Source organism: Papilio machaon, chromosome 26 (assembly GCF_912999745.1).
Source record: "Papilio machaon chromosome 26, ilPapMach1.1, whole genome shotgun sequence".
Taxonomy (NCBI): domain Eukaryota; kingdom Metazoa; phylum Arthropoda; class Insecta; order Lepidoptera; family Papilionidae; genus Papilio; species Papilio machaon.
Genome location: NC_060011.1, coordinates 2542254 through 2569366, shown reverse-complemented (window position 1 = coordinate 2569366; position 27113 = coordinate 2542254). Strand labels below are relative to the sequence as shown.

Genomic DNA, 27113 nt, shown 5'->3' with positions numbered 1-27113 from the left:
CACTCTATTTCATATAAAATATGTATGTAAAAATATGTATACCTTAGTGTAGCGTGGCGACCCGTCGCCACGGCAAGCGTCGCCACGCCAACAATTCGGTTTACAAGTGATCCTATAGATGTTTCACATCAAAACACTTTTCTTTCCGATAGTACTAATGACAATGAATTGACGTTATACAGAATGTTATATTTTTCTTAAAGTATATACTCAGACATATATATTTCAGGTGAATAGATCTAGGAGTAAATAGATATACTAAGTCCATTTTAAACATTAACAAGGGGCACAGCTATTTATTTTCCTCCCACCGGGTCAAACAAATTTGTCGATCTACAAAACATACTAAGACATAGAAAATGACAGATATGACACACCTACATTGACAGATGGCGCTGATGTACTATAATTTAGTTTCACTTACACCCACCGGGTCAAAAAAGTTCGTATTACTATACTGAAATACGCCATCACCCGTGAACTTGCGTAACCTGTGAACGAATTGAAAAGCAAAGAGAAATCATTTAACCGTCCTTCGTTTAGTTTTTCTCACTTTGCCGGACTTTCTGTTCTTTATACTGTCAACATCTGTCAGTTTGTTCGTTTTATTGCATACCGGATTATCATTAGTGTCATGATCGGTGTCAACACCATTTTCCATTCTTATAGTATTCCCATAAGGCTGAATATCCATTTCATCATCGGTGTCATCACAGTTGCCATTAGGTTCATGACGTTTGGTATAACTTTTGTATCTAACATCTTCGTCTGATTCCGCTGTAGATCTTACTCTATGCCTTCGGTTAATATTTTGTAGAGATTGATTCTTTTGCAATTCATTGTGTATTGAATCTCTTATATTCATTTCTGATGTTGATTTTGTGCAGTATTCCTCTCGGTCTGATTCGGAATATTTTCTTGATAGTCTTCTTGTGAATGTGTCTCTATCTCTCTGGTCTCTTTGGTCTCTGGTATCTGTGTACTGTGGCTGATGGGTGTGTATTGGAGGAGACCGCAACCGGACCTCTGGACCACCGTCATATATGCCAGTAAAGAATCTCCACAACTCTTCGCTGAGCTGTGCATGATCTGAACCTGGTTTCAATAAATATGTTGTTACGCCGTCGATTTCCTGAAATGAGAATTTATTAGTATATTAAAAAAAAATTTTAGTCCCCTTTCCCTTCCCACCCTTTTCTTATAAGGAAAGGATGGGAAGGGGAGGTGGATTTGATGGAGGAGATGCATAGGAAGGTTAAATATTCTCTTTTTGTATGTCTCCTTCGTCGATTAAGGGTAGGTAATGCATCTGCAATTGCTAATGTCTATGTTCAGCTGTCGCTTCGCCATTTTGGCAAATTCATGTGGCCGTTTGCTCGTTTGCCACCTTGTAATATAAAAAAAAATACAAATATACAAGACAATTAATGTAAGGCTTCACATTTAGTTTAGGAATGCAATATTACTATCTCTATTTTTTTTAATAGAGTCGATGACAAGGCTTTTCGTATGAACACGTGAATAATTAAATCCACAGACAACGCACCAGACAAATGAGAAGGATGAATAGTTCGTGCACAGATACAGTTAAGTCACTTGACGTTCCTATATAATTAGGTCATATGTGCGCTGCGTAGTGCCCTCCCCATACAATTCTGTACTCACCCCTACATTACACCGTATTAGTGTCGTCTAAGGATGATCTATGCTATATATAGTGATGGGGGAAGGGCCAGGTACCATTAACATAGTCTTTTTTCAAGCATCTTTTTTATCTATTTACGTTTTTCAATTCTCAAGGTAGAAGGGGGAGGGGGAGCTACTTCCCCCTACTGCTCGTGTTGTTTGAGAATATCTGATATTTGATCCAAAGTATACCTGTGCAATGACAATGTTTGTGTTGTCAACGGGAGGAGGTGGAGGTGGGAGGGGAGCGCGACTGCGCACGAAGCCCTGCCACAGCCTGAACCATTGCATGCTGATCGCGTAGATTGAACACGGGTGCTCCTGCTCCTGAAATATTAAGTTATATTTTATCTGGATGCCTCATTTTAGTCCATCGGAAGGGAAGTAGTTTTGGCGGTGGAATGGAAGCATTAGAGGGGGAAATGTCATCTTTTTCTGATGATTGAAGATGGGCTACACGTCTGTATCTGCGGATGTCAATGGACATCGATCGCTTCGCTATTTCGGCGAATTCAGGTCGTCGATTATTAGTTTACCATCTTATAATACAACTTTTAAAGTACATCGGAAACTGGAAAACATTATGAAACATCTAACTAAATGATGTTTACACAAAGCATTAAGAGATTTCTATTAACTTGTTTTATTTTATTTCTATACCAGGTAATTATTAGTACATTATTTGCTTCAATTCGAAGTTAATTTTTAGATAAAAATAATTCCACTATAGCTATTTCGTTAGAAAAGTTAAAGCGAGTTCTAGTTAAAAATTAGATAAAGTTAACTTCCAATTTTACTAAAATTGTTTAAATAAGTAAAAAAAAACAATACAAACTTGGAATAGTGTATGTAGATCAGCGAAAGCAGCTAATTCCCGCGCTCTCCGCGCTCGCAGCCGTTGTTGTGCGCGTGCGCAGACGCCGCACTCGTGCGCGTGAGACACAGCCGGCCCACCACCAAACCTGCGCACGAGTTATACACATTTCAATAATGAATAAAAGAGACAAAGCTAGTTTTAGCAACTCTATTAGTGGTAGAATGTGAAACACCTTTAGTTGTTGCATGAATAATTATTTCGTCCACACAAAAGACACGTGAATGGGAAGAAAAACTGTCTTTTACTCACAATAGATAGACCTTATCATGATCAAGAGTGGAAGAAGCATTAAATATACCACAAATATAAAAAAACATTTTATTTTATATACAAAGTCCTGTGTGAATTATAGTCATAATAACGACTGCCGTTAAAATTTAAAAAATACATATCTTTTTTAACTATCTCAGAATATTCATAAATTAGTAAAAAAAAATTTAAATAAGGAATACATATTTTAAATCTATATATATATAAAAGAAAGTTGTGTTAGTTACACTATTTATAACTCAAGAACGGCTGAATTGATTTGACTGAAAATTGGTGGGCAGGTAGCTTAGAACCAGGAAACGGACATAGGATAATTTTTACCCCGTTTTCTATTTTTTATTCCACGCGGACGGAGTTGCGGGTAAAAGTTAGTAACGTATAAAAAATTGACACATGACAGCCCACAATTGGCGCTAGCGCCACCTAGTTAGCTTTTAGTTTTTCTGCCTATTGGTAGTAATTCCGCGTTTAATAAGTTCTAAACCTTTTTCCTTTTTACAAATGGGTTAAAGACTGGAAGGTGAAGTGAAGGGAAGTCAAGACATGCGTTTACTCACTGATTATGCAGGAACTGCCACAGTGGTTGTGGTAGTACTGCAGCGAGTGCTGGTAGCTGCGCCGCACGCTCGGGCCGCACACCTCCGTGTACACACACGAAGTCCCCATTGTCTATAGGACCAGGTTCCGCCCACGTGTTAAATCTGTACAGCCAAGGACTTTTATTTACTACCCATTTAGGAGAATTTTCTTATAACAATATTATGAATGATAGCTCTTATGAACACAAAACATTAATGTTAAGTGTTGCGGGAGCACTGACATTGAGCTGCCAAGATATTTGAAAAGACATATACTATGTTCGATATTAAGTGGGTAGCAAATTTATTTCTTTGAGTGCACATTTCAGAACAAATGCACCTTTAAGTAAATAACACGATTTTAAAATGGATATTGTCTTAGTTTTTGTCAAGTTATGAATCATACTAATATTATAAATGTGAATGTTTAGATGGATGTTTGAAGGTATCTCTGGAACGGCTCAACAGATCTTGATGAAATTTGGCACAGATGTAGAACATAGTCTGAAAGAACACATAGGCTACTTATTAAGTTTTTTTTTACGCGGGCGACACCTAGTAGTTAAAAATTATGTATACATTACTTGTTAAGCCACTGCTTTGAGATATAAAACTTGATATCGTTAGGCTCCACATTTGTCGATTCCAAAATTTCCGCCGCCTTTTGTCGTAGTATTGTCATCTGCGGGTTTACTTTCCTGTAAGCGGAACAAATAATTTAATCAATTTACTATTTAATTAACTAAATTAAATTAATTAATAGTGATTCAAATAACTTGTAGGATTTTTAAAATGTCTAGTGATTTGACTTCATTCAAACAAATCAATGAATATTTATTCTTTATAAATGACATGATTTTTGTAAGCAAGTACAGTCGAATCTGGATAAGCGAATCATTGTCCAGTCCTGATGGACAACCTCCGTAAGTGAGAAATTCGGGTTAGAGAGAAACCTCTGTAAGCGAGAAATTCGGGTCAGAATGAAACATCCATAAGCGAGAAACTCGGGTTAGAGTGAAACCTCAATACGCGAGAAAATGGGATTAGAGAAAAATATAAGGGAGATACTCGAGTAAAAAAACACGAAAGTCACTATCATGTTCTGCCAGACGACCTACATAAGCGAGCAACTCGGTTTAGAGAAACACCTCTTTGTGTGAGAAAAATATCTCCATCCCTTGTACTCTCGCTTATCAAAGTCCATACAGTCGCACTATTACAAGATATTTGATATTATATATATTTAGATATACCTGTAGAAAAGTACGTAAGCTTCACAGGAGTGTAGATGGTGCGGTGGTACAGGTGTGACAGCGGCGTCGTCGAAGGCGTGCCAGCCGGAGGCGGTGCGCGCCACACACGTGTAGTGTCCGCCGCCCGCAGTGCCCGCGTGACAGATCACCGCGCTCAGTGCGTACCGTGATACACGAGATGTGCATTCTGTTTGTATCAAATGTGAAAATTTAGATAAATGGATAGATGGATGTATGGATAGGTATGTTCAGAATGGCTTAATGGATCTCAATGAAATTTGTCATAGATGTAGATCAGAGATTCCCAAAGGGGTCCATATCGACCCCTTGGGGTCTTAAAGCATTGCTAATTCTCACTCTGTCTTCTTCTATTGACCTAAGTCACAATGAATAATAATAATTCATCTTAAAATTAGGTAATTTGGCCTTGGAGGTCTGCGGTAACGGTTAATTTAGGAAAAGTGGGTCACTTGTCCAAAATAGTTTGGGGATCCCTGATGTAGATCATAGTCTGGAAGAACACATGGGTTACTTAAATATTATTTTAATTTCGCGCGGACGGAGTTGCGGGCGACAGCTAGTTAATTAATAAATATATAAACATTTCTTGAATGTATACAAATTTTTGCCGTCTTGAGTGCGTACAAATAGCGAGTGCATATTAAATTTTTTTTTATTGAAATTTAAAAAGCAAATTTATGTCTATCCTTTATAGTCTGTCAAAATATACACAGATAATATATACAATATATATTAAAGACACAAATTCAATGGAATAAGAGAGCTTATCTATCATAAATTATATCATTACACGAACCATTAAGAATCTAATACTAATATTGACGTAAACTGTACCATATTTTTATTGTTCGTATAAATAGTGTAATTAAAGTGTTAAATACTTAATTTTAAATTACCTTTATGAGTATACGGCGCCATATTTAAATCGTTTATCGGAAATGATACTCTGGCAGCGACTTTTGCGCTGAACATGAGCTCATGTCTGAATCTCTTCAGATGTACGCAGAGAACTTCAGGTAGACGCACAACGCCAGACATCTTTACACCGTTACGAAGTTTGTTGCAGCGGGAACAGCTGGAATATTATTAATAAACAATGAATATCTAATATATAAAATTTCCATGTCACAATGTTAGTTACCGTACTCCTCCGAAACGGCTTTACCGATTTTTATCAAATTTTATATACGTATTCAGTAGGTCTGAGGATCGGCTACTATCTATTTTTCATACCCCTATTAAGGTTTTTTTAACTGCGCGCGGACGGAGTCGCGGGCGACAGCTAGTATTCATATTATATTAATTGAAAAAAACCTTATCGGATTCATATACATGTAAATATAAATGAAAAACTACTAGATAGTCTTTTTAAATGGTATAGGACTTAATTGGATTTTGTCTGTGTGTTTGTGCGCGTTAATCTCAAAAACGACTAATTTAATTTGAATGCAGTTTTCACCAATATATTGTTGTAAAGGTTTCATTCAGGTCATTTAAAATCTAGTATTTATTTCATTTGAATCAGTACACAAATAAAAAAGTTATGTCAGTAAAAATAGTTTCGGAATGTTCCAATGTAAGTTTATTTATTTATTTATTTATTTATTTATCTACATACACAACAGCTTAAAATTATCTTAAAATAGTAATAACAGCGGAAAGAATACATACAAGTGATAACTTAGCTAATAGTGTGTATAACGACATTATAAATAGCCAAAATGATAGTGTAAGAACAGACATTATACATTACTTTATACCTGTGACTTATGTTATATTAATATTACAAATAATTTTGTTTTTAAAGTTCTTTTTTGATAAGTGAAAAATATCTATATTATTAAAGTTTTCATTATAAAGGTGAGGTAATCTGGTTAATATAGAATTTTTTCCATAGTTTGTTCGGTGATATGTTGTATAAAATAATACGGTATTTCTAGTACGTTTTTTAGGAGTGCAAAATGTTATACGGCTTAGTAATGTTGGATGATCTAATTTATGTAAGATATCGTAAAGTAAACCCATATCTAATAGGAGCCTTCTATCAGATAACGGTAGTAATTTAAAGTGCTTGCAATCCTCCCGGTAAGTGGAACGTTGCCTATGACATTTAAAGTTGAGAATTTTCACAAATTTCTTTTGAACATGTTCAATGGTGTCAATATAGATCATATACTGCGGAGACCAAACTGAACAACAATATTCGAGGAGGCTTCGGACGTAGGCGTAGTAGACGACTTTAAGGGCAAAGGGGTCACTGAAAGGTTTGCAAGTACGAGCGATAAAACCGAGGTTACGTTAAGCATTATTTCGGATATATTCTACGTGCTTTTGCATTACCATTTTAGAATCGAATATAACACCAAGATCGCGAATTTCGTCAACTCGTTCTACAGCCACGTTTTCGAATTTGTAAGGGTATACAATAGGGTCCTTCTTCTTCGTAAAGCTTATACAGTGACACTTCTTAATATTGACGGATATTCTGTTTTTTATATAATAATCATATAGTGAATCCAAGTCCATTTGTAGCAATTTGCAATCGTTAAGATTACTTATTGTCATGTATATCTTAGTGTCGTCAGCATACATCAAGTGTTTCGCATTCTGTAAACATTTGTCTATATCATATAAGTAAGCACAATAAAATAAAGGTCCAAGGTGTGAACCCTGGGGCACACCGGAAGGGATTTCGATGTAGTTGGATCGATGACCGCCAATGGTAACAGCCTGGGAACGATTTTTCAGGTAAGACTGTATCCACCTGAGAAGATCTCCATGGATTCCTAGCTTGTTAAGCTTGTATAGTAGGATGGCGTGATCTACACGATCAAATGCCTTTTCAAAGTCTGTGTAGATCACGTCGACCTGACCAGAGTGCTCCATACCGTTAAAAACATCATCAGAAAATATAGCAAGATTAGACGTAGTAGAACGTGATTTCAAGAAACCATGCTGGTTTTCTGAAATACCTTGTTTTATAATGGGATAAATCCTTCTGTAAACAAGTAGTTCCATTAGTTTACTTAGTGTTTTAAGGATGGAAATAGGACGATAGTTGATAATTAAATTTTTAAGGCCCTTTTTATAAACTGGTACAATATTAGCCTGTTTCCAGATATTTGGGAAAGTACACTCCTGTAATGACTTATTAAATAGGATACAAATGGGGTATGATAAACTTTTAGCACAGTTAGATAAAAATATAGCCGGCACGCCATCACCACCCGCTCCTTTAGTTTTGTCCAACTCTTTAAGCACAGTGAAGACTTCCCTTTCTTGAAAGTGAACCTTGCTCAAAGTGTTGTTAAACATGCAATCGTCAACATTATTATCTTCAGAACCAGAACTATGCGAAGATATAAAAACACTATGAAAGAATGAACTAAATGCAGCACAAATACTTTCGCTGTCCGTTAAGGTTTGGTTGTTATAAGTGAAACTGCTAGGGTATTGACTGCCACCGCGCTTAGATTTTATATATGACCAGAACGCTTTCGGGTTACGTTTAATATTCTCTTGGGTAAATAATATATATTTTTTATAACATTTCTTTTGTATTTGTCTTTGTCTAGTCCGAAGTAAAGAAAATTCGTAATAATCACGCGGGTTTTTATACTTTTTCCACCTTTTATGTAATTTACTTTTTTCTTTAATTACTTTTATCAGCCCCGCACTGAACCAAACTGGGTAGTTATTATTCCTCTTCTTAGACGCGGGAACAAAGAGATCAAAACTTTCATATATGACGTCATAAAAATATTGAAGACTAGTATTAATATCGTGATTCAGTATTAAATCCCAGTCAAAGCTTAGAAAATGTTTATTTATTGCGTCGTAGTCACATTTATGAAAATTACGTTTAATCCTAGCTTTTTCTTTCATGGATTTGAAACGCAAATCATCTATAGTTACCTCTAGGGGCGGATGGTGCCGGTCGATAGGCAGAATGGGAGAGCACTGATTATTAATTGTGAGAAAATGATTACAGAAACTTAAATCCAATATACGACCGTTTTCATTTTTGACAAGGTTAAACTGTGATAAGCCTAAGTAAGTTAATTCATCTACAAATAATTGTGCTGCATCCTGTACTTCTCGAGCGCTTAAGTTGAGCACAGTATACCCCTCATCGAACCACTGTAGACAGGGCAAATTAAAGTCCCCAACCACAAGGATAGGATGTTCAGGGTAGTTTTCGACGAGACTGCGTGTATGTTGTTTAATAATATTCAGACTGGGAACAATTTTGTCACTGTCAGGAGGTATATAAGTCAATATAATATGAAGGTCAGTGGGGAGATATGCTTTCTGAGCCGGTATAGATACACACAAAAGGTCGCAGAAATCACAAGAGTATTCATCACGGAAACGTGGCTGTAGATTATTTTTAATACACATCATAACGCCGCCACCCATCTTTTTACTTGTTAAATTTAAATCACGGTCTTGTCTGAAAATTTGGTACCTGTTATCACAAATTTCATTGTTAGATATGTCGTCTTTAAGCCAGGTTTCTGTCACAAGTAGAACATCGTAGTTATTGCACAGTACGTTATTATAAAATTCATTACATTTGGTTCTCATTCCGCGCACGTTTTGATAAAAAATCCCTAATGTTGTATTAGCCATCAGTGCAATGTAAATGTCCTGTAGACTTGTAATAAGTTATAACTTGAAACTTTATATGAATATGTAATAATATTATAATCGTTAATACACTATCTTGTAACCGAGTAGATGCCTTACATATGGAAAAAATTCTATATCTTTCTGTACTTAAATACAACGTTATAGATATCAGAGTTGTGATAACAATAACATACAAAAATAAAAATAAAAAAACTAAAATAGTGATATGAGCAAAATCGTATTTTAAACAACAATAAAATATATGATCAACAATTAATAAATGTACTGGTAAATTTTGGCGAAAGAACATAAAATGTATTGCCTTATTTGAAATTAACATAAAAATAAACAATAGAAGTACCGAGTATAATACCTTCACCTCACTCCTTATAGTGGGTGTTACACAAGAGCAGACCACACTGTAGTCCAGCCGGACTGGCAGCAGATTGACCCCATCCAGGAATTTTAACCTTCATAACAACTTTTTTAAAACATCCAAATTGCGCACCAAAATGGCATTAGTAGTCTCAGACTTTCTCATAAAGATTCTGCCGGCACGCACCCATACAAATTTATAGTTAAGTTCTTTAGCTCGAAGTCTGGCTGCAGCGTGCAAGGATTTGTTTTCGGGAGATTTTCGACAACGTAGATTTGGGTACAACTTTTTGCAGCTATACCAAGATCGCTCGTATTAAGTTTATTTTGTGGATGTGCCTTATTATATTTCTGCACGGAAGCAAGGAGCGAGTCCCTCAACTGTGGAGAGCTTAGTTTGACCAATATCGATCTAGGACGCGTGCTGTTGGGGTTCATTTTCGCTGTTCGCGAGCAATAATAAATGTCGGTGTCGTTTATTAGACAGCCAACCGTACGGCCCAACTGCTTCGTCAGGGACGCAAGGTTTTCACCTCTATGCTCAGGTACACACTGTAACTCGATATTGGCGGCTCGCATTATTTGGTCGATCTCCATGATTTTATTAGAAAGTGTACCCATACTGGTGCAGGCCTGTTTCTCTTCTTTAAACGACGTGATGTCACTTTGACAAGTTTTTATATCGCTTTTTAGCTTTTCAATTTCGCCGTTAAGAAAGTTCATAGATTCTTGGAATGTAGATATTTGTTCATTAATTTTAGAGAGAGTACTTGTCAAGGATATGTTTATTTCGGACATACACTCTCTGACAGCAAGTTGTACCTCCTCGCGGATAATCTCCCTTAACTCGGATCGCATCACGTAGCCTTCGCTAGGTAAAGTAATTTTGGAGGCTCCTTGTTGCGAAAGATACTGAGCCTTACGACGAGTAACGATTGAATTGTCGGAGGGGGCCGAAACTTGCATGGGACTATTGGAATTGTTGCCCTTGGGTTGCTGCATTTTCCTTGTTTATTTTTTATTTTATTTTATTATTACTATTAACGAACCCTTTTAAACGACAAAATTTTGTATCCAATAAATAATTTAGAGTGAGTTGTTTTGGGTCGGCGACCAAAGGGTTAAAAACATCGATCGTCTTGACAAGTGTTTTTATTTTGAGTAGGAGAGGGTAGATAGCAAAAGTATCTTATAATGAAATACTGTTTATATCCATTTTCACCTTAAATTTGCACTTAAACACACACTAAACTTAAAGAGTGGTATTAAGTTATACAAAATTATTGTTTACAGTCAACACGGCACTAGTTTTACGCGGTAAATTAGTTTAAAAGGACAAGCGTACAACGCAAGATGTTACACCGTTCGTGACGCGGACGATAATGATAATGATTAAGTTGACCTCAGATTTGGTTAATCAATTACAAAAATAGAGTTCATCCTAGATTGGTATAACAAACTAGTATTATATGTACCTGTACATATTATCGCCCTTAAGCTCGTCCGCACTGAAGAACGCAGCGAGACAGTCCTGCAGCGAGACAACAGGGCCGTAGAACCAGGACCTTAGCCAGCTCAGTACCCACCACACCTACACAAATGTAAACTTACCGTCAGTTTCCATTGGCGATGTATTTCGAACCTGGATGAGCGAGAACTGGATAAGCGAGAAACCTCTATAAGCGAGAGTCATTGTCCTGTCTCGACGATAAACCTTCAAAAGCGAGAAACTCTAGTAAAAGAAACCTCTGAAAGCGAGAAAAGGTCACTAGGATTCTCGCTTATCCAGGTTCGACTGTATCCGTACGATGTATGTACGAGCTAGTGTTTTCTTCCTATTTTCAAATGTTTATAAGATAACTTGTTTATGACTTACCCACGACTCTTGTGAATTATGCGGCACATGATGGTTCAGTATCGGCTGCTGACATCTCAACACCGCGAGATGTTCCCGCGATGGGATCGGCAGAGATAAATCTTGGAATGTTTCCACTCGCGTCGACACCTATATTATAAATATATTACTTAATTTAGTAAATTACAAAACATACTCGTATATATTTAATGAGTTAAAAAAATGGAAGTGAAATTAATTTCAAGTTAACATTCGATTAAGCACATTTCGTTACCTGAGAGAGATGAAACATTAAACATATATGGGAGGAAAGAGAGCGACTTATGCAACAACATATATACTTTGTTAATAGTAACTTAGATACAAGTTTTATTGAGTTCCAGTTGACTCCAAATTCGTGGGGTCCTGAAAAGTTAGAAGTCGAAATCTTGCAACTTCTTAGACGTCCATCTTAGGGGTAGTACAAAAGTATGTAAATCTACAAGTACTTACCCTATCGCAGATGAGACACTGCACAGAGGAGAGCAGTTTGCCGTCAAACACGTCGGACACGATGCTGCGGTACCGCGCCCCACCACGTCCGCCGTCACCCCCACCCGCACCCACCACCCCCGACTTGTTCCTGCGAATTACCACCTTAAGTTTACTATGATAAGGCACAATTTTAATTGTTGATATATATTAGAAGCTAGATATCGAGGAACCTCTATAGGTAAGAAAGTAATTCCGCGTTACATCTGATGAGTGTGATGCCCTAATTCTAGTCCTCTTTCTCTTCCCACCCCCTTTCTTATATGGAAAGGATTGGAAGAGGAGGTGGATTTGATGGAGGAGATGCATAGGAAGGTTAAATATTCTCTTTTTGAGCGTCTCCTCCTTCGTCGATTGAGGGTAGACAACGCATCTGCAATTGCGAATGTCTATGGGCAGCGGTCGCTTCGCCATTTCGGTGAATTCATGTGGCCGCTTGCTCGTTGTAATATAAAAAAACAAAACAAAAAGACAGTCATTGTTGTTCCAACCTCCATAAGCGAGAAAGTCGAGTAAGTAACCTCTATGAGCGAGAAAAATATCGCAGTCACATGGACTCTCGCTTATCCTTATTCAGCTGTACTTGGGACGAAATTTGTAAATGTATATGATAAGAATAGTCCTTTGTAAGCTTATCAAGATTAACTGCAGTCTAGATACAGTTGTCACAAAGGAAGATGTTTAGAGATTTATTATGAGAGATTTGCAACTGCCGCTTCACTTAGTCACTTTTAGTGTCAGTTTAGTAAGATCTCACAAGTCACAACTCTGAGTCAAACTTTAATAGACTGTTTAAGTGTAGATTAATCGATTTTTAGTGCGGTACTTAGGGCTATTAATGTGGTACAAACTCTATCGGTTCTATCCGCGGCTCTGGAGCGTCACTGCCACCACTAGAGCATGTCTCATATCTCTCGTCCGCTTCACTAGAACATGATAGTTCTGATTCTGAACCAACGTCGCGTTGTGAATCCACACCTGTATGATTGATAAAAATGTGTTTATATTCACGCTTGTAACTATAGAGAGGGTAGAAAGAAATTATAAGTTATCTTTTGAGCTATGCAAATGCAGCTTCTTAATAAACATTCCTGTAATGAGAAATATTTATATGCTGGTTGTATTATTATTTTGAAAAGTAAGATGTTATTCGATTCCAATTCTTTTTGAGAATTTCATGTAAATATCTTTTTATTATATACTAGCTTTTACCCGCGACTCCGTCCGCGCGGAATAAAAAATAGAAAACGGGGTAAAAATTATCCTATGTCCGTTTCCTGGTTCTAAGCTACCTGCCCACCAATTTTCAGTCAAATCGATTCAGCCGTTCTTGAGTTATAAATAGTGTAACTAACACGACTTTCTTTTATATACATAGATTTAAAAATAATATGACCGTTATTTAAATTTTTATATGACTTACCATTAATTTGATGTGTGAGAGCATTGTATGAGAACTGATGTGTACCCGCGAAGCTCGCAGACCTCTTGTGACGAGAATGTCCGCCTTCTGTACTTGATTGCACTCTACATATATTATATTTAAATTTAAGTACTTAACACACTCTCTATCTCTCTTACTAATATTATAAATTCGAATGTATGGATGGATGGATCTTTGTTTGAAGGTATCTAAGGAACAGTTCAACGGATCTTGATGAAATTTGGCACAGATGTAGAACATAGTCTGGCAGAACACACAGGCTACTAATTAAGTTTTGTTTTTAATTCCGGTCTGATGCAGTCGCAGGTGACAGCTAGTTAGTAATAAATGTACAATCTAGACGAAATCTTAAACAGAAAACATTTCATTATTTCTTCTGAGTTGACTCTAAGCGTTTATTTTTGAAAGTAAATAGTTTGCAACAGCGATTCAAATGTTTTAACAAGAATTGTGATATATTAAAATAGCTCTCTTAATCTATTTTTTTTATTTCAAACAAAAAAATTATAGACCCAAAATAAAAATTAATGTTGTGGGCTAAAGCCGAATGGGGTGGCTTGACCTGTGAAATACCACGACCACACAGAAGTTTGAAGAGTGAGCTTGCCGGAGACCTAATTTTAGTCCTCTTTCCCTTCTCACCTTTTTCTTACAAATAATGGGGAGGGGAAGTGGCCTTTACTCCATCGATTAAAGTCTGTAAAGTAGTAGTTGATTGGTATAATTGTATATTTACCTGTTATATCCCGCGGGTCTGCCCTCGCTGCAGGGAGACTTGCGACGCGAGCGCGCGAAGTACGGCGCGTCACTAGCTACGGGACACGAGGAGATCAGACGAGGCTCATTGTCAATTATCGGTAAACCAGTTGATTTTTTTTATAAATATGGAAGAAAACGTCAAAAAATGTTATTACATATACATATATACATCAAATTATTTATCTGTATTATGTACAAAAAAAAATCATCGTTTACCGACCGCAAAATTCAAAATTTGGGTGTCGTTAGACATATATAGTACTGTACAGTAGAACTTTGACAAGCGAGAGTTATTGTCCAATTTGACAGACGACCTTTATAAGCGAGAAAAATGTCACACTTGGCTCTCGCTTATCTAGGTTAGATTGTATTTCCAATGAAATCTTTGTCTCAAATTTAACACTTCATTTTATTTGGCAATTGTCACAAAATTTGTGAAATAAAAATGAATAAGATAATGGGCACTATGTATGAAATATGACGTATTTTTTTTATTTTAAAGAGTTAGATTGAAATGTAATATAGTGCATGCATTAGTAACTTTATATCATCAATTTTTTCAATCATCATCATCATCAACCTATATCAGATCACCGCTGTACATAGACCTTCTTAAATGTTTTCTACAGTATATGGTTCTTATTATATTAGTGGTAGCCCATAGTTAAAAACTAAAGTTTTTTTTTTAAATTTTGAATATAAATCACTTTATAAACATTAATTATCACATAAACTTCAACTGTGTCAAATTTCAAATTCATCTGTTGTTGAAATTTCTTTAAAAGGGGGCACAAAGTTTATGTATTTCTATACAGTGTCACCCCTAACTTAGAGTAGGTTCCGAGATCCTCAGTGGGGACGTACAGTGAGCTGATGATGATGATACAAGGGTACAACAGAGTGTAGTATTGTAGAAATAGTCCATACCCCCTGAGGAGGCGGCCCTGCGGCGCACATGCAGACTTCTACTGTCCTGGTGGTCACCATCAGCCTCCGAGCACAACGTCTCCTCTGTTGTATCCCACATCTAAAGCACACACATTTAGATTAATACCCGGTTTACATTATGCCAGTACAGTAAGACAGTAGCGCTGGTTTGGCACGGACGGTTTCGAATCATTGGCGTAAGTTAACATTATGTAACCGCTGATTTCGAACGCTACTGTCCTAATTAAAAAAAAGTAATAAATACACCTTATCTTACTAATACGAGTATTATAAATGCGAATGTTTGGAAGTATGGATGGATGTTTGTTACAAGGTATCTCCTGAACGGCTGCATGAATCTATTGGAAATTTTGGTATATATAGAACATTGTCTTGAAGAACACAGGCTACTAATTAAGTTTTCTTTTAATCCGTGCGGACAGAGTCGTGGGCGACTGCTAGTATGTAATAAACTTATCTGGCCCGGGTAGGCAATAATATACAATAGGATATAAACGGACAAGGATATCTGACCTGGTGGTCATAAGTTAAACTAAATTATGACATTTCACTAACACACCTCTGTCAATGTCACAAAGTCAATTTCGTGCTCCAGCTGTCATGTCATTGATTTAATATTGTCATTTTCAAACCGCGATAGCAGCGCCCCTCATACCAGCCAAGATAAACTCATCGCATTAAATCTATTTTGTCATATGTAAAGGACAATGGGCAAATTTGTATGGAGTCTGGGCTAAATGCTCAACAGTGATGAAACCCATGCCATTTGAAAGATTATGGGGTGTTATTTAATTCATACTATGGCGGCCATGTCGAAATCGAGTGCGAACATGGTGTTTTCGAGCATTCAAAAATATAATAATTACTATGGGAGTTAGTAGCATTAGCGTGTTGTGTTTTATATTTAAGAGAAAAAAACAACACCTTTGTTTGTTTATTGCTTTATTATCATTTATTACATAGATTTAAACATTTTTTTCGAACTACAATAATATTTTAATAATATACAAACATCTTTTACATTTTTGTTTCGGTAAAAAAACAAAAATGTAACAGATTTTATTAAATGTAACAAATATTTTTGTGTGTTTGTTTGTTGGTGTTGTTTTTTTTCTCTTAAATATACAACACAACACGATAATGCTACTAACTCCCATAGTAATTATTATATTTTTGAATGCTCGAAAACACCATGTTCGCACTCGATTTCGACATGGCTGCCATAGTATGAATTAAATAACACCCCATAATCTTTCAAATGGCATGGCTTTCATCACTGTTGAGATCTTGGCCCAAAATGCCCATTGTCCTTTGTACCTAATTATGTTTTAAAGTATGTTCTTACAGAATTGACCACAGTACTTCACTGGGTCAAATAATTCGGACTATATATATTTTATGCTATTATATGGTCGTGTGGCACTCTTATGGTACTCAAAACTGTTTCATACCGGTTCTTTGAGCTCTTCATGCAGCTGGTCCATGAAACAGCGAAGAAACTCCTGCGTATCATGCTGATGGTAACCACGGAACATCGGGTATACCTATATTACAATATGACATTAAAATACTGAAAACTTTAGGACTAAGTGAAACAATGAAATGCCTAATTTTAGACCTCTTTCCATTCCCACTCTTTTCTCGTAAAGAAAACCTTTTTTAACCTAGAAAGGGAAAGTAGATTTGATGGAGAAGGGGAAGCATAGAAATGTGAAAGATTCTCTTTAAGTGCGTCCCTTCCTCTGTCGATTAGAGATAGGTGTTCGTTTGTTTGCCTACTTATGATATAAAAAAGGAGAGATTGTTATAAGCGCTAGCAGAAAAAGACAAAATAAGTCAAGAAAATGACGGTTGATTTTGGTTTTAAGGTGATTTTTTTCGTAGACTGTAATAAATTGTCTTATTTCTTTTATTAAGGTATACAAAGATATTTTTTTTCTATTTAGGTTTGGCACAGCAGTGTTTTGTATGGAGTGGGGATGGAAAGTGTTATATACTTACGTTTCGTATACCATATAATATACCATTAGGTACAAGGTAGCCTCTAGTTTTCTTACTCCACATTTCTTTAATTAATTTTTGGTATGCTCTAAAAAGAAAAATAATTTAGATTTAATAAAATTAGAGAAAAATCAAACAGTTTAATTGTTACTGCTTTTTGCTTAGCTTTATCTATTTTAAAGATTATGGTAAAATTCAATTCGTAACTTGGGTCAGAGAGAAACCTCCATAAGCGAGAATTCGGGTTAAGAGATACCTTTATAAGCGAAAAAATTAAAAAGAAAATTAACTGTTATTTTGTTTGTCTATTTCTTTAAATTCCTATCAGTCTAAGTAAGTTTAGGTGTTGAATTGAGTAAATTTAAATCCTATTTCACTGTAATAAGGTCTAAATTCTCCCAAACCTGCTTAATCCAGGTTTCTTATCGCCAGCTAACACGGCAACTGCGGCCGCGCACTCCAAAAAGTATGAAGTAAACGGCTGCGAGTTGCTTAGAGCCTGCAGTGCAGCGTTCATGTAACACGTGTTACCCATGTTCTGAAGACCCACTAGACCTGCTGAATTCAACCTTATGTTATAACAAATAGAGTTCAGTTTATATTGGTTGTAATATTCATTAATTACTTTATCAAACCTGCTAAGAATAATGATCTTATGTTCTAAAACATAGGGTTCAATTTACAATGTAAAATGACAACACAATTTATCCACTGACGCCCTTTTCGTATAAATGTGATATAGCTTACTCATCATAAAACGAAAATTTAAAATATTCTCTCTATGATGAATAAATGTAAAAACTTAAAAAAAAAATAATAATTTCAATATGCAAAAATAACATATATTTATGAAATGATATATTTTTAGACGGTTAGTATTTAATATTATCAAGGGCAAATAAATAATCACCTTAGCAACAGACATTACATAATAATAACAATGACGATAGATGATGCAACCAGATATCAATTTCATCAGAAAGTATATCACTGACGGTAGGTTTCTGAGACCTAAATCTCTGTATAAAACATATCATCCCTGTCATTATCACTGACAAAACAGACATGACAATATTTTTACAGGAAGATTTTGTTCTCATAAACCCATAGAGAACTGTGCTATGCGTGTGTGTGTGTCACTGATCTATGTCAAAAACCACTATAAAAGAAAAGATTACAAAAAAAATGCACTAATTACATGTTACTAATCTTACTAATATTATGAATGCGAATGTTTTGATGTATGGATGAATGAATGTATGTATGAAGGTATGTCCAAAACAGTTAACAGATCTCTATGAAATTTGCTACACATGAAGAACAGTCTGGAAGAACACATAGGCTACCTATGAACCTGGAAACTTTTTTTTTAATTCTACACAGACGAAGATGCGGTTAAAAGCTACTTAAACATAAATTATTTTTCTCTTTTACAGACTACATATTTGGTATGCTATGACGTCACAACAAGGCGCTGTTTCTACGTACATCTATAGTTACCTCTAGACGGTGTATCATCATCGTAATCCATATCATCAGGATCAAGGTCATCATCTCGTGAGCTGATGCCGAAGCTGCCGAGCCTCGCGCCAATAGAGCCGTCCAACGTCGTCGAATCGGGACACATCTGGAAATTATGCCATTAAAAAAAAATAGCTTATATACAAATTATTTTGTATTTAAGCTTTTTGTAAACCTGACAAAGTACGATACGAACGAATTGTTTCACAATGTTCAAGAAAAGTGCTGGTTAATATTAGGTCCTTACATATGAAATTGGCGTTTTGTATGGGAGGAACAAAAAGTCGAATATTTTTTAATATAATATATTTAATTAATCAAAGTATGAACCATTATTTTCTATGTACTTTTGCCATCTCATAAGTAGTTCATTGATCCCTTTACTAAAAAAACCAGTCGGACGGGAATCAATAAAATCTTTGAAGGCGATTTGGACTGCCCCATCGGAGTTGAATTTTTTCCCTTGCAAGAAGTTATCCAAATATCGAAAAAAATGGTAATCTGTTGGAGCAAGGTCCGGGGAGTACGGAGGATGTCTTAGACTTTCCAATTGAAGCTCTTCTAATTTAGTAGCCGTCTGTTGCGCAGTGTGTGGTCTAGCGTTGTCGTGAAGCAGCAGTGGCGTGGAGCGATTGACCAGCCTAGGTTGTTTAGCCGCTAGCTTTTCCATCATGGTTTGCAATTGCTGACAATAGACATCAGCCGTAATAGTCTGGCCAGATTTGAGAAAACTGTAATGAACAATACCGGCACTAGTCCACCAAACGCTTACAAGTAACTTTTTTGGGGTTAGTTTTCGCTTGGGGCAGGATTTGGCTGGCTGGTTAGGATCCAACCATTGCGCTGAGCGCTTCCGATTATCGTAAAGAACCCATTTTTCATCACAGGTAATGATTCGGTTTAAAATACCTTCATTATTGTGCCGGTTTAGTAATGTAACGCAACAGTCGACGCGCGTTTGCCGGTTTGCTTCAGTCAATTCGTGAGGTACCCACCTTTCAAGCTTTTTAATCTTCCCAATTTGCTTCAAGTGAATTAAAACAGTTTTATCACTAACATCGCAGCCTGCAGCTAACTCGGACGTGGTTTGCGATGGATCCGCTTCCACAATAGCCTTCAACTCTTCATTATCAACTTGAGTCTCAGGCCGTCCACGGGGCTTGTTCTGCAGATCGAAATTTCTAGAACGAAAACGTTGGAACCAAAAACGAACTGTGTTTTCTTTTGCAACACGACCGCCATACACATCATTCACCCTTCGAGTCGTTTCCGCAGTACTAGTGCCACGGCGGAACTCGTACTCGTAAATAATGCGATATTTTAAGTTTTCCATTTTGTAAAATGAGTGACGCAAACAGAAAAAAACAGAAGAAAAAAAACAAATGAATGACGGTCATCGAACCACAAATACATGAGTCTATAGCTGTACAAATTTGAATTTGGAATTCCTTACCAAAGAGGAGAAATTCGTGATTAAAGTGGCCAGTACGAAAAACGCCAATTTCATATGTAAGGACCTAATAAATAAATTAACTGATACATAATACATCTTAATAACTTCATAAACTACAGAATCTCTTTTAAAAATTTTTTGACTGATATCTATCTTATATATATAAAAGAAAGTCGTGTTAGTTACACTATTTATAACTCAAGAACGGCTGAATCAATTTGACTGAAAATTGGTGGGCAGGTAGCTTAGAACCAGGAAAAGGACATAGGATAATTTTTACTCCGTTTTCTATTTTTGATTCCGCGCGGACGGAGTCGCGGGTAAAAGCTAGTATCTATATATATAAAAGAAAGTCGTGTTAGTTACACCATTTATAACTCAAGAACGGCTGAATCGATTTGACTGAAAATTGGTGGGCAGGTAGCTTAGAACCAGGAAACGGACATAGGATAATTTTTACCCCGTTTTCTATTTATTTATTTTTTTATTCCGCGCGGACGGAGTCGCGGGTAAAAGCTAGTATATAATAAAAGAAAGTTGTGTTAGTTACACCATTTATAACTCAAGAACGGCTGAATCGATTTGACTGAAAATTGGTGGGCAGGTAGCTTAGAACCAGGAAACGGACATAGGATCATTTTTACCCCGTTTTCTATTTTTTATTCTGCGCGGACAGTGTCGCGGGTAAAAGCTAGTTAAAAAAAACATTTGATTGTTTGTTTATTTGCATTGAATAGGCACCAACCAAAACTACTACACCTATTTGAAAAATTCTTCCACAATTCAGAAGCTATACTATCCCCGGATGACATATATCATTAAATACTTTCTAAATTCCACTCGGACGATATCTCCGGCACCTGCTCGTCGTGTTTATTTAGACTCCATTTTTTATCTATTAAAACGATCAAAGCCGGATAGATTTCCTAGACATATAGTTAGATAACAATGTAACTGGCTATTCTTATGAACTTATACTTGACACGACATATTATACCTGTAATACTCGGACCACACACAGCGGAGACCAAACAACACATTGTAAATGTTAACAAATATAGTTTGTTACGTAAAGATGTTTATTAAAATGGCAAATAACATTATGAAATACAGCACTGGTTTTAGTACGACCAGCACTTCACTTTTACCATCTTGAACAGTAGTAAAAGACTGTGTTATTCGCAGACAGACCCTTACAGTGCTGTAGGCTTTCGTCCAACTGCGCCCTAATCTAACGTTGACGGAAGATATGAACTTTCTTTGCAAGTGTAAGATTACTTTTATCTTGTGTCAAATAACAGCTTAAATTGTGTAAACCTAAACAGCTCATTACTTTCTTTTCTTTTAGAATTAGGCCTTCGGGTACAATCATTCAAACGCGGAATTGCATCTACTTGATACCTGTCTTATATGGTCGTGTTATTGCAACAGTCCAACAGACCATTTGTGCTAGCTAATACTGTTACGGACTCTAACGTATATAACATAAATAGAAAAAAATCATCATCATATTAGTTAAGAACTTAATAAAGTATGGATATATTGTGTGAAAGAGGATATGCGTAACGGATATGGTCTGTTCACACAAACCTGGGCGGAGAACAGATCATCGCGAATAAAATTGAGCTTTATACGATTGAAATACGGTTTTATTTTACTTTTTACGTCTTTTTTCCGTGCCTCGAAAAGAAATGAAAAGGATCACTTTGTTGTCCGTCCGTCTGTCTGTCTGTCAAGATCTTTTATATGCTTGCTCTTGATACGAAAAAACGTGCGAAATAAAATTGAACCTTGTTTCATTCCTTGAAAGCTCAATTTTCTTTGGAAAACTTTAAGAAGGGAGTTAATTTAGACATGACGTCGTAGATAAGTGTAGAAGAGTAGGACATAGTGTGCCGACCCTTAGGGAAGAGGTTATGATTTAACTTACCGCCGCATGTGCAACAGCCGCTCTGATGTGTACCTCTTTTTCGCACAAGTAACACCATATCCTTTCAGTGGAAATGTTCATATGTACACAATGCGAGGGATAATTCTGAAAAAAAAAGTTAAACCGATATTAACAAACTCGAATCTTAATTATCTTACTAATATTATAAATGCGAAAGTTTATATGGATGGATGTATGTTTGAAGGTATCTCCGGAATGACTTAAAATCTAATGTTGAAATTTGGCACAGATGTACATAGTTTAAAAGAACACATAGACTACTAATTAAGTTTTTTATCCCACACGGTCGGAGTCGTGGGAGTCAGCTAGTAAAACATATTTCCATCTCTCTCACTCTACTTGGAAAACCTGAGATAGCAATAAGCTTTTGTATAACTGTTTCAGTAGTTTAAAATCCAGGTAACTTCTACAAATACACAAAGTATTCAAATTCAGTTGTAATTTTCAATTTTGTCCGCATCAGATAGAAGTGCGACTAAAAAGATTTAAACACGTGTACCGATTAATTTGTCATTGTAAATTCAACCATAATTCTTTGCGTTAAGGTTAAGAATAGCTTGATAAGGTGTAAATATCTATATATCAAGGTTTCAGGTGTCGATATTGTAGTAGTAATAATATCTTATCAACGGAATTGATTGTTAGAAAATAATTCGATACGTAAACGAGATGACTTTGAATTATTCTGATTGCATACAATATGTATAAAAGAACACCCGATGCCTTGTGGAAGGGGGCAAACGAGCAGCGGGAACACCAAGGTTCATCGACGCCCATGGATATCTGCAATACCAGAGGAATCGCAGATGCGTTGCCGGCCTTTGAGATGGTGATACGCTCGCTTCTTGAAGGACCCTAAGTCGTAGCGGTTTAGAAATACCGCCGAGGACAGACCATTCCACAACGCAGCAGTACGCGGTAGAAAACGCACGGTTGTGGATTGCCAGCCATCGAGATGGTGTGGATGGAACTTGGCGGTCTGTCGGGTCGTCCGATGACGGAACACTTGTTCGTGATAATTGAAAGTTTATGAAAGAAAGAAAGAAATTTATGGCAATAAAAAACTTAGTGTTTCAAATACATTTTATCTTAAATGTACGTCAACCCTTTTATACCGTGACTCTAGCAACCGGCGGGGATATTTGACAAATCATGGTTATTGAAACATTATTAAGTGCAGGCTTAATGCGATTCTTACTAATGAAGTACTTATACCGAAAGCATTGTTGTGATATATATTTACATTAAAATTTTTACATCATTATATTTATAATATAATTACATATTTACATTACATTTTTTACTGTAGTCCATAATAATACAGGTAGTTTTCATTGCAGAAACATTATGTTTTTGTACATGTATTTCAGCAGTGAAAGCCAGCTGTATATTAACTGACAAAAGATGAAGATTTTATTGATTGCATTTCGTACTACAGAATGTTATTTCCGAGCGCAATTTAACGATTTCTTTTTATTATAGCGCGATGAGCTCGTGATGTTTTAGTTATTTATTAGTAGGTATCGTTTTGTGAAGTATTATATATTTTCTTATATATTACAAGGTGGCAAACGAGCAAGCGGACACATGAATTCGCCAAAATGGCGAAGCGACCGCTACCCATAAACATTCGCAATTGCAGATGCGTTGCCTACCCCCAATCGACGAAAGAGGAGACGCAAAAAAGAAAATATTTAACCCTCCTCCAACAAATCCACCTCCCCTTCCCATTGTTTTCTTTTAAGAAAAGGGAAGGAAGGGAAAGAAGACTAAAATTAGACCTCCTAATTAGTGCCTAGTAATTAGTGATCACTTAGTATACATTAGAGAATCGTTATTAACTAGCTTTTGCCTCCGACTTCGTCTGCGCAAAATTAAAAAAAGAGCATGTTGTATAAATATGCTAAATTTCAATAAGTGTTGGGAACCGTAACTATTTCCAGGATCAAAGATAGCCTATGTACTCTTCTAGACTATGCTTTATATACATGGCAAATTTCATCGAGATTCGTTGATCCTTTTGGAGATACATTATAATAAACAACCATCCATGTAAACATATGCACATACGCATTTATATAATATAATATTAAGTAAGAATTAAGATATAAAAAATTCGAATTGTATAGTGCAATATTTAAACATCTGGTTGTCGCCGATTTAGTAATACATATTAAACGTAGGAATATATAATGAGGGTTCAAAGTTCCCGGCGTTATATCCTGCATCGAAAACAAATAACCAGTCGCATAATATGTTTTAATTGCGACATCTTTTGTTTAGTTAATACATTTGTTTACGTAATTCTAGTTACATTATAAATGTACAAAGCGCTTGGCACGTCGGGTAAAAGAATATTTTTATTATGCACATGCCAAAACAACCCCTATTACACCACAGATTTTTTCTCATAGAATTAATTTCATCAAATTGTCAACCTTCAACTTTATTTTTAACAATGTTACAACTGCTTTATATGATTCCGTGAACGCCACAGGTCCACCGTTCTTAAAGTACTGAAACTCATGACTTTTCTCGCATTAACACTAACGTCAATATTGCTTGTCATGCAATATGTCCTTTGTTTATTTCTTTGTTACTTGCGTCTTTGTTTTACATAACAGAATATCCGTAAAAATATTCTCGATTCTATATAACGTTTATCTAAGGTAAATAAGGTAAAGTTTACTTTTTTAATACATAACCAATTATAAAAATCCTTTTATAAAACAAAGTAATTAACTTTTATATTTTTTCAATGTTAATAATATTATAAATGCGAATGTTTAGATCGATGGATGGATGGATGTTTGAAGGTATCTACAGAACGGCTAAACGGATCTCATATAGGCTACTAAATATATTTTTTTAAATTCCGCACAGACAGAGTCGCGGGCGACAACTAGTATTCAATAAAACAATTTTTTGTTCTGTATTTGTAACTGCACTTATGTTACTTAACAAAAAAACTTACATTATGCATTATTTGCTGTTTTTTGAACTTGTAAAATAAATCCTAAGCACTGAATGTGTTGATATCTTTACCCGATGGATGAAAATAGTTATATCTCTAATGACATGTAACTCTTTTCATTGGATATATTGATTCGCTACTTTGTAAATACCTTTTGATGTATTGTGCTGTGGTCATTTTTGACTTCAGAACAGCCAATGTGATGGCAGTCAGGTTGCAGGCAGATCCAGAGATTGGGTCCAGGGGCACCACAGTCGAAACATGTCAGCTCCTGAATTTATAATATTAAATAAATAAAAATTTTAGGACACTATTATTTATATTATTTCAAATTATGTTAATAGCTTAATTTTACTGTACACAACAAGAATAATAATACAGTTGGACCTTCATAAGCAAGTACAAGGAACTGCATTATTTTCTTGCTAATAGTGGTTTCTTTCTTAGTTTCTAGCTTATAAATATCATCCACTAGTTTTTACCCGCGACTCCGTCCGCGCGGAATAAACAAATAGAAAACGGGGTAAAAATTATCCTATGTCCGTTTCCTGGTTCTAAGCTACCTGCCCACCAATTTTCAGTCAAATCGATTCAGCCGTTCTTGAGTTATAAATAGTGTAACTAACACGACTTTCTTTTATACATATAGATATGGACTGGACATTGACTTTAGTTTTTAGAGATTTCTTGCTTATCCAAGTTTTATTGTATTATGTTTTGTATATTTGTTTCAACAGTGAAAACCTACAGTTACAAGAACTTGGTAATAAAAAATGATAAAAAAAGTACTACTACAAAGCAATCAGGGTAAAAAAGTAATTTAACAATTGATTATGTACGAATAATAATTGTAATAAATGGTTTTAAACTAAATGTGTGTGAATTTAATTTTATCTTTTACTAATTGAATGAAGATTGAAGGATTTTGGAATGACTAGAAAGTTTTTTAAAGTCCATATTATCACAATGACTAATGTACAAGTCATCATAGTACATACATAGTCTGAGAGAACACATAGCCTACTAATAAAGTTTTTTTTTTAATTCCTGGGGTGACGGCTAGTGATATTATAAAGCTACATATTAAATTTAATTTACATTGTTATGTGTCCATTTGTTTTTTATGACATTTATCACTACTTAATTTTTGTGAATTGTTTTTTTTAATTATTCAAACAAGCTTTATCTTGTGCTAGGTACTACAAACCCGACCCCTGTCCTCTTTATAAAAAATGATGTTTGAAAAATCGAGAAATGATTTTTTTTTGCTTAAACAACTAGTGTAATAGTTCAGTCATTTGAGTGGTTCTTTTGTGACATAGTGTATTCTTGGTATTTTTATAAAACGCACACAATAAACAACAACTGTATTGATTGTATGTGGATGTATCAAAACAAAGATTCCTACATATAGAGATTAATAAAATGTAAACATTAAAAATAAACCAAGTACATAAATTTTCTAAAGTCATTGTATTAATGTTACACTTTCGTCTTATTATAGAACTTGTATTGAGGGCTATACCAGGGCACCGACCAGTACATTGCATAATGACAACATAATATATGAATGATAATTATACTTGATGATGAGGTTAGGCACCAATTTAACTTAATGCTTACCTCGCTTGATTGCCATAATTCCTTCCCAAGTACATCAACCAACTTATTAAGATGTTCACAAGTCACGCCCTTATCCATCACGCGAAGTAGCAAGGTTTTGAACCGAATTATACGTAAATATGAAGAAAATTTCAATATATCAAAGCTATTGTAAATACAGGAAGTGTCATTTACTACACTTCACAAGACCTTAAGGAAAAATCAGGAAAAATTAAGAAATAGAAAAGGAATTGATTAAAAAGAAACATTTCGTAGTTAAAGTTAATTATTGGATTAAAATTACAGAAATTTCCTACAACAAAACGTTCCGTGACGAGCAAAAAGTCAGGTTCATATACAGATAAACAAATAAATCGAATGC

At 35.5% G+C, this 27113-nt stretch overlaps 1 protein-coding gene across 1 annotated transcript; it reads right to left on the bottom strand.

Annotated features, from left to right (window-relative positions):
* Positions 1–163: 163 nt before the first annotated feature.
* LOC106718654 (ubiquitin carboxyl-terminal hydrolase 20) lies at positions 164–27012 on the bottom strand. Its single transcript, XM_045684463.1, has 21 exons — positions 26753–27012; positions 25281–25400; positions 22135–22239; positions 18731–18857; positions 17635–17785; positions 17231–17318; positions 16681–16773; positions 15209–15308; positions 14259–14334; positions 13502–13605; positions 12930–13056; positions 12040–12169; positions 11569–11697; positions 11168–11283; positions 5582–5760; positions 4665–4851; positions 3996–4109; positions 3391–3534; positions 2522–2648; positions 1879–2013; positions 164–1132 (listed from the first exon to the last, which is right to left on the bottom strand). Exons 1-21 carry the CDS (start codon positions 26828–26830, stop codon positions 521–523), a joined length of 3042 nt encoding a protein of 1013 aa, XP_045540419.1. The 5' UTR covers positions 26831–27012; the 3' UTR covers positions 164–520.
* Positions 27013–27113: the final 101 nt, after the last annotated feature.

Bases quoted from the DNA above. Each gene is read 5' to 3' on its own strand.
- LOC106718654 (XM_045684463.1), bottom strand. From the start codon at position 26,830: ATGGATAAGGGCGTGACTTGTGAACATCTTAATAAGTTGGTTGATGTA. The intron at 25,401-26,752 runs GTAAGCATTAAG...TTATAAATTCAG, and splicing joins AATTATGGCAATCAAGCGAG to GAGCTGACATGTTTCGACTG. The intron at 5,761-11,167 runs GTACATATAATA...ATAATATTCCAG, and splicing joins AAGGGCGATAATATGTACAG to CTGTTCCCGCTGCAACAAAC.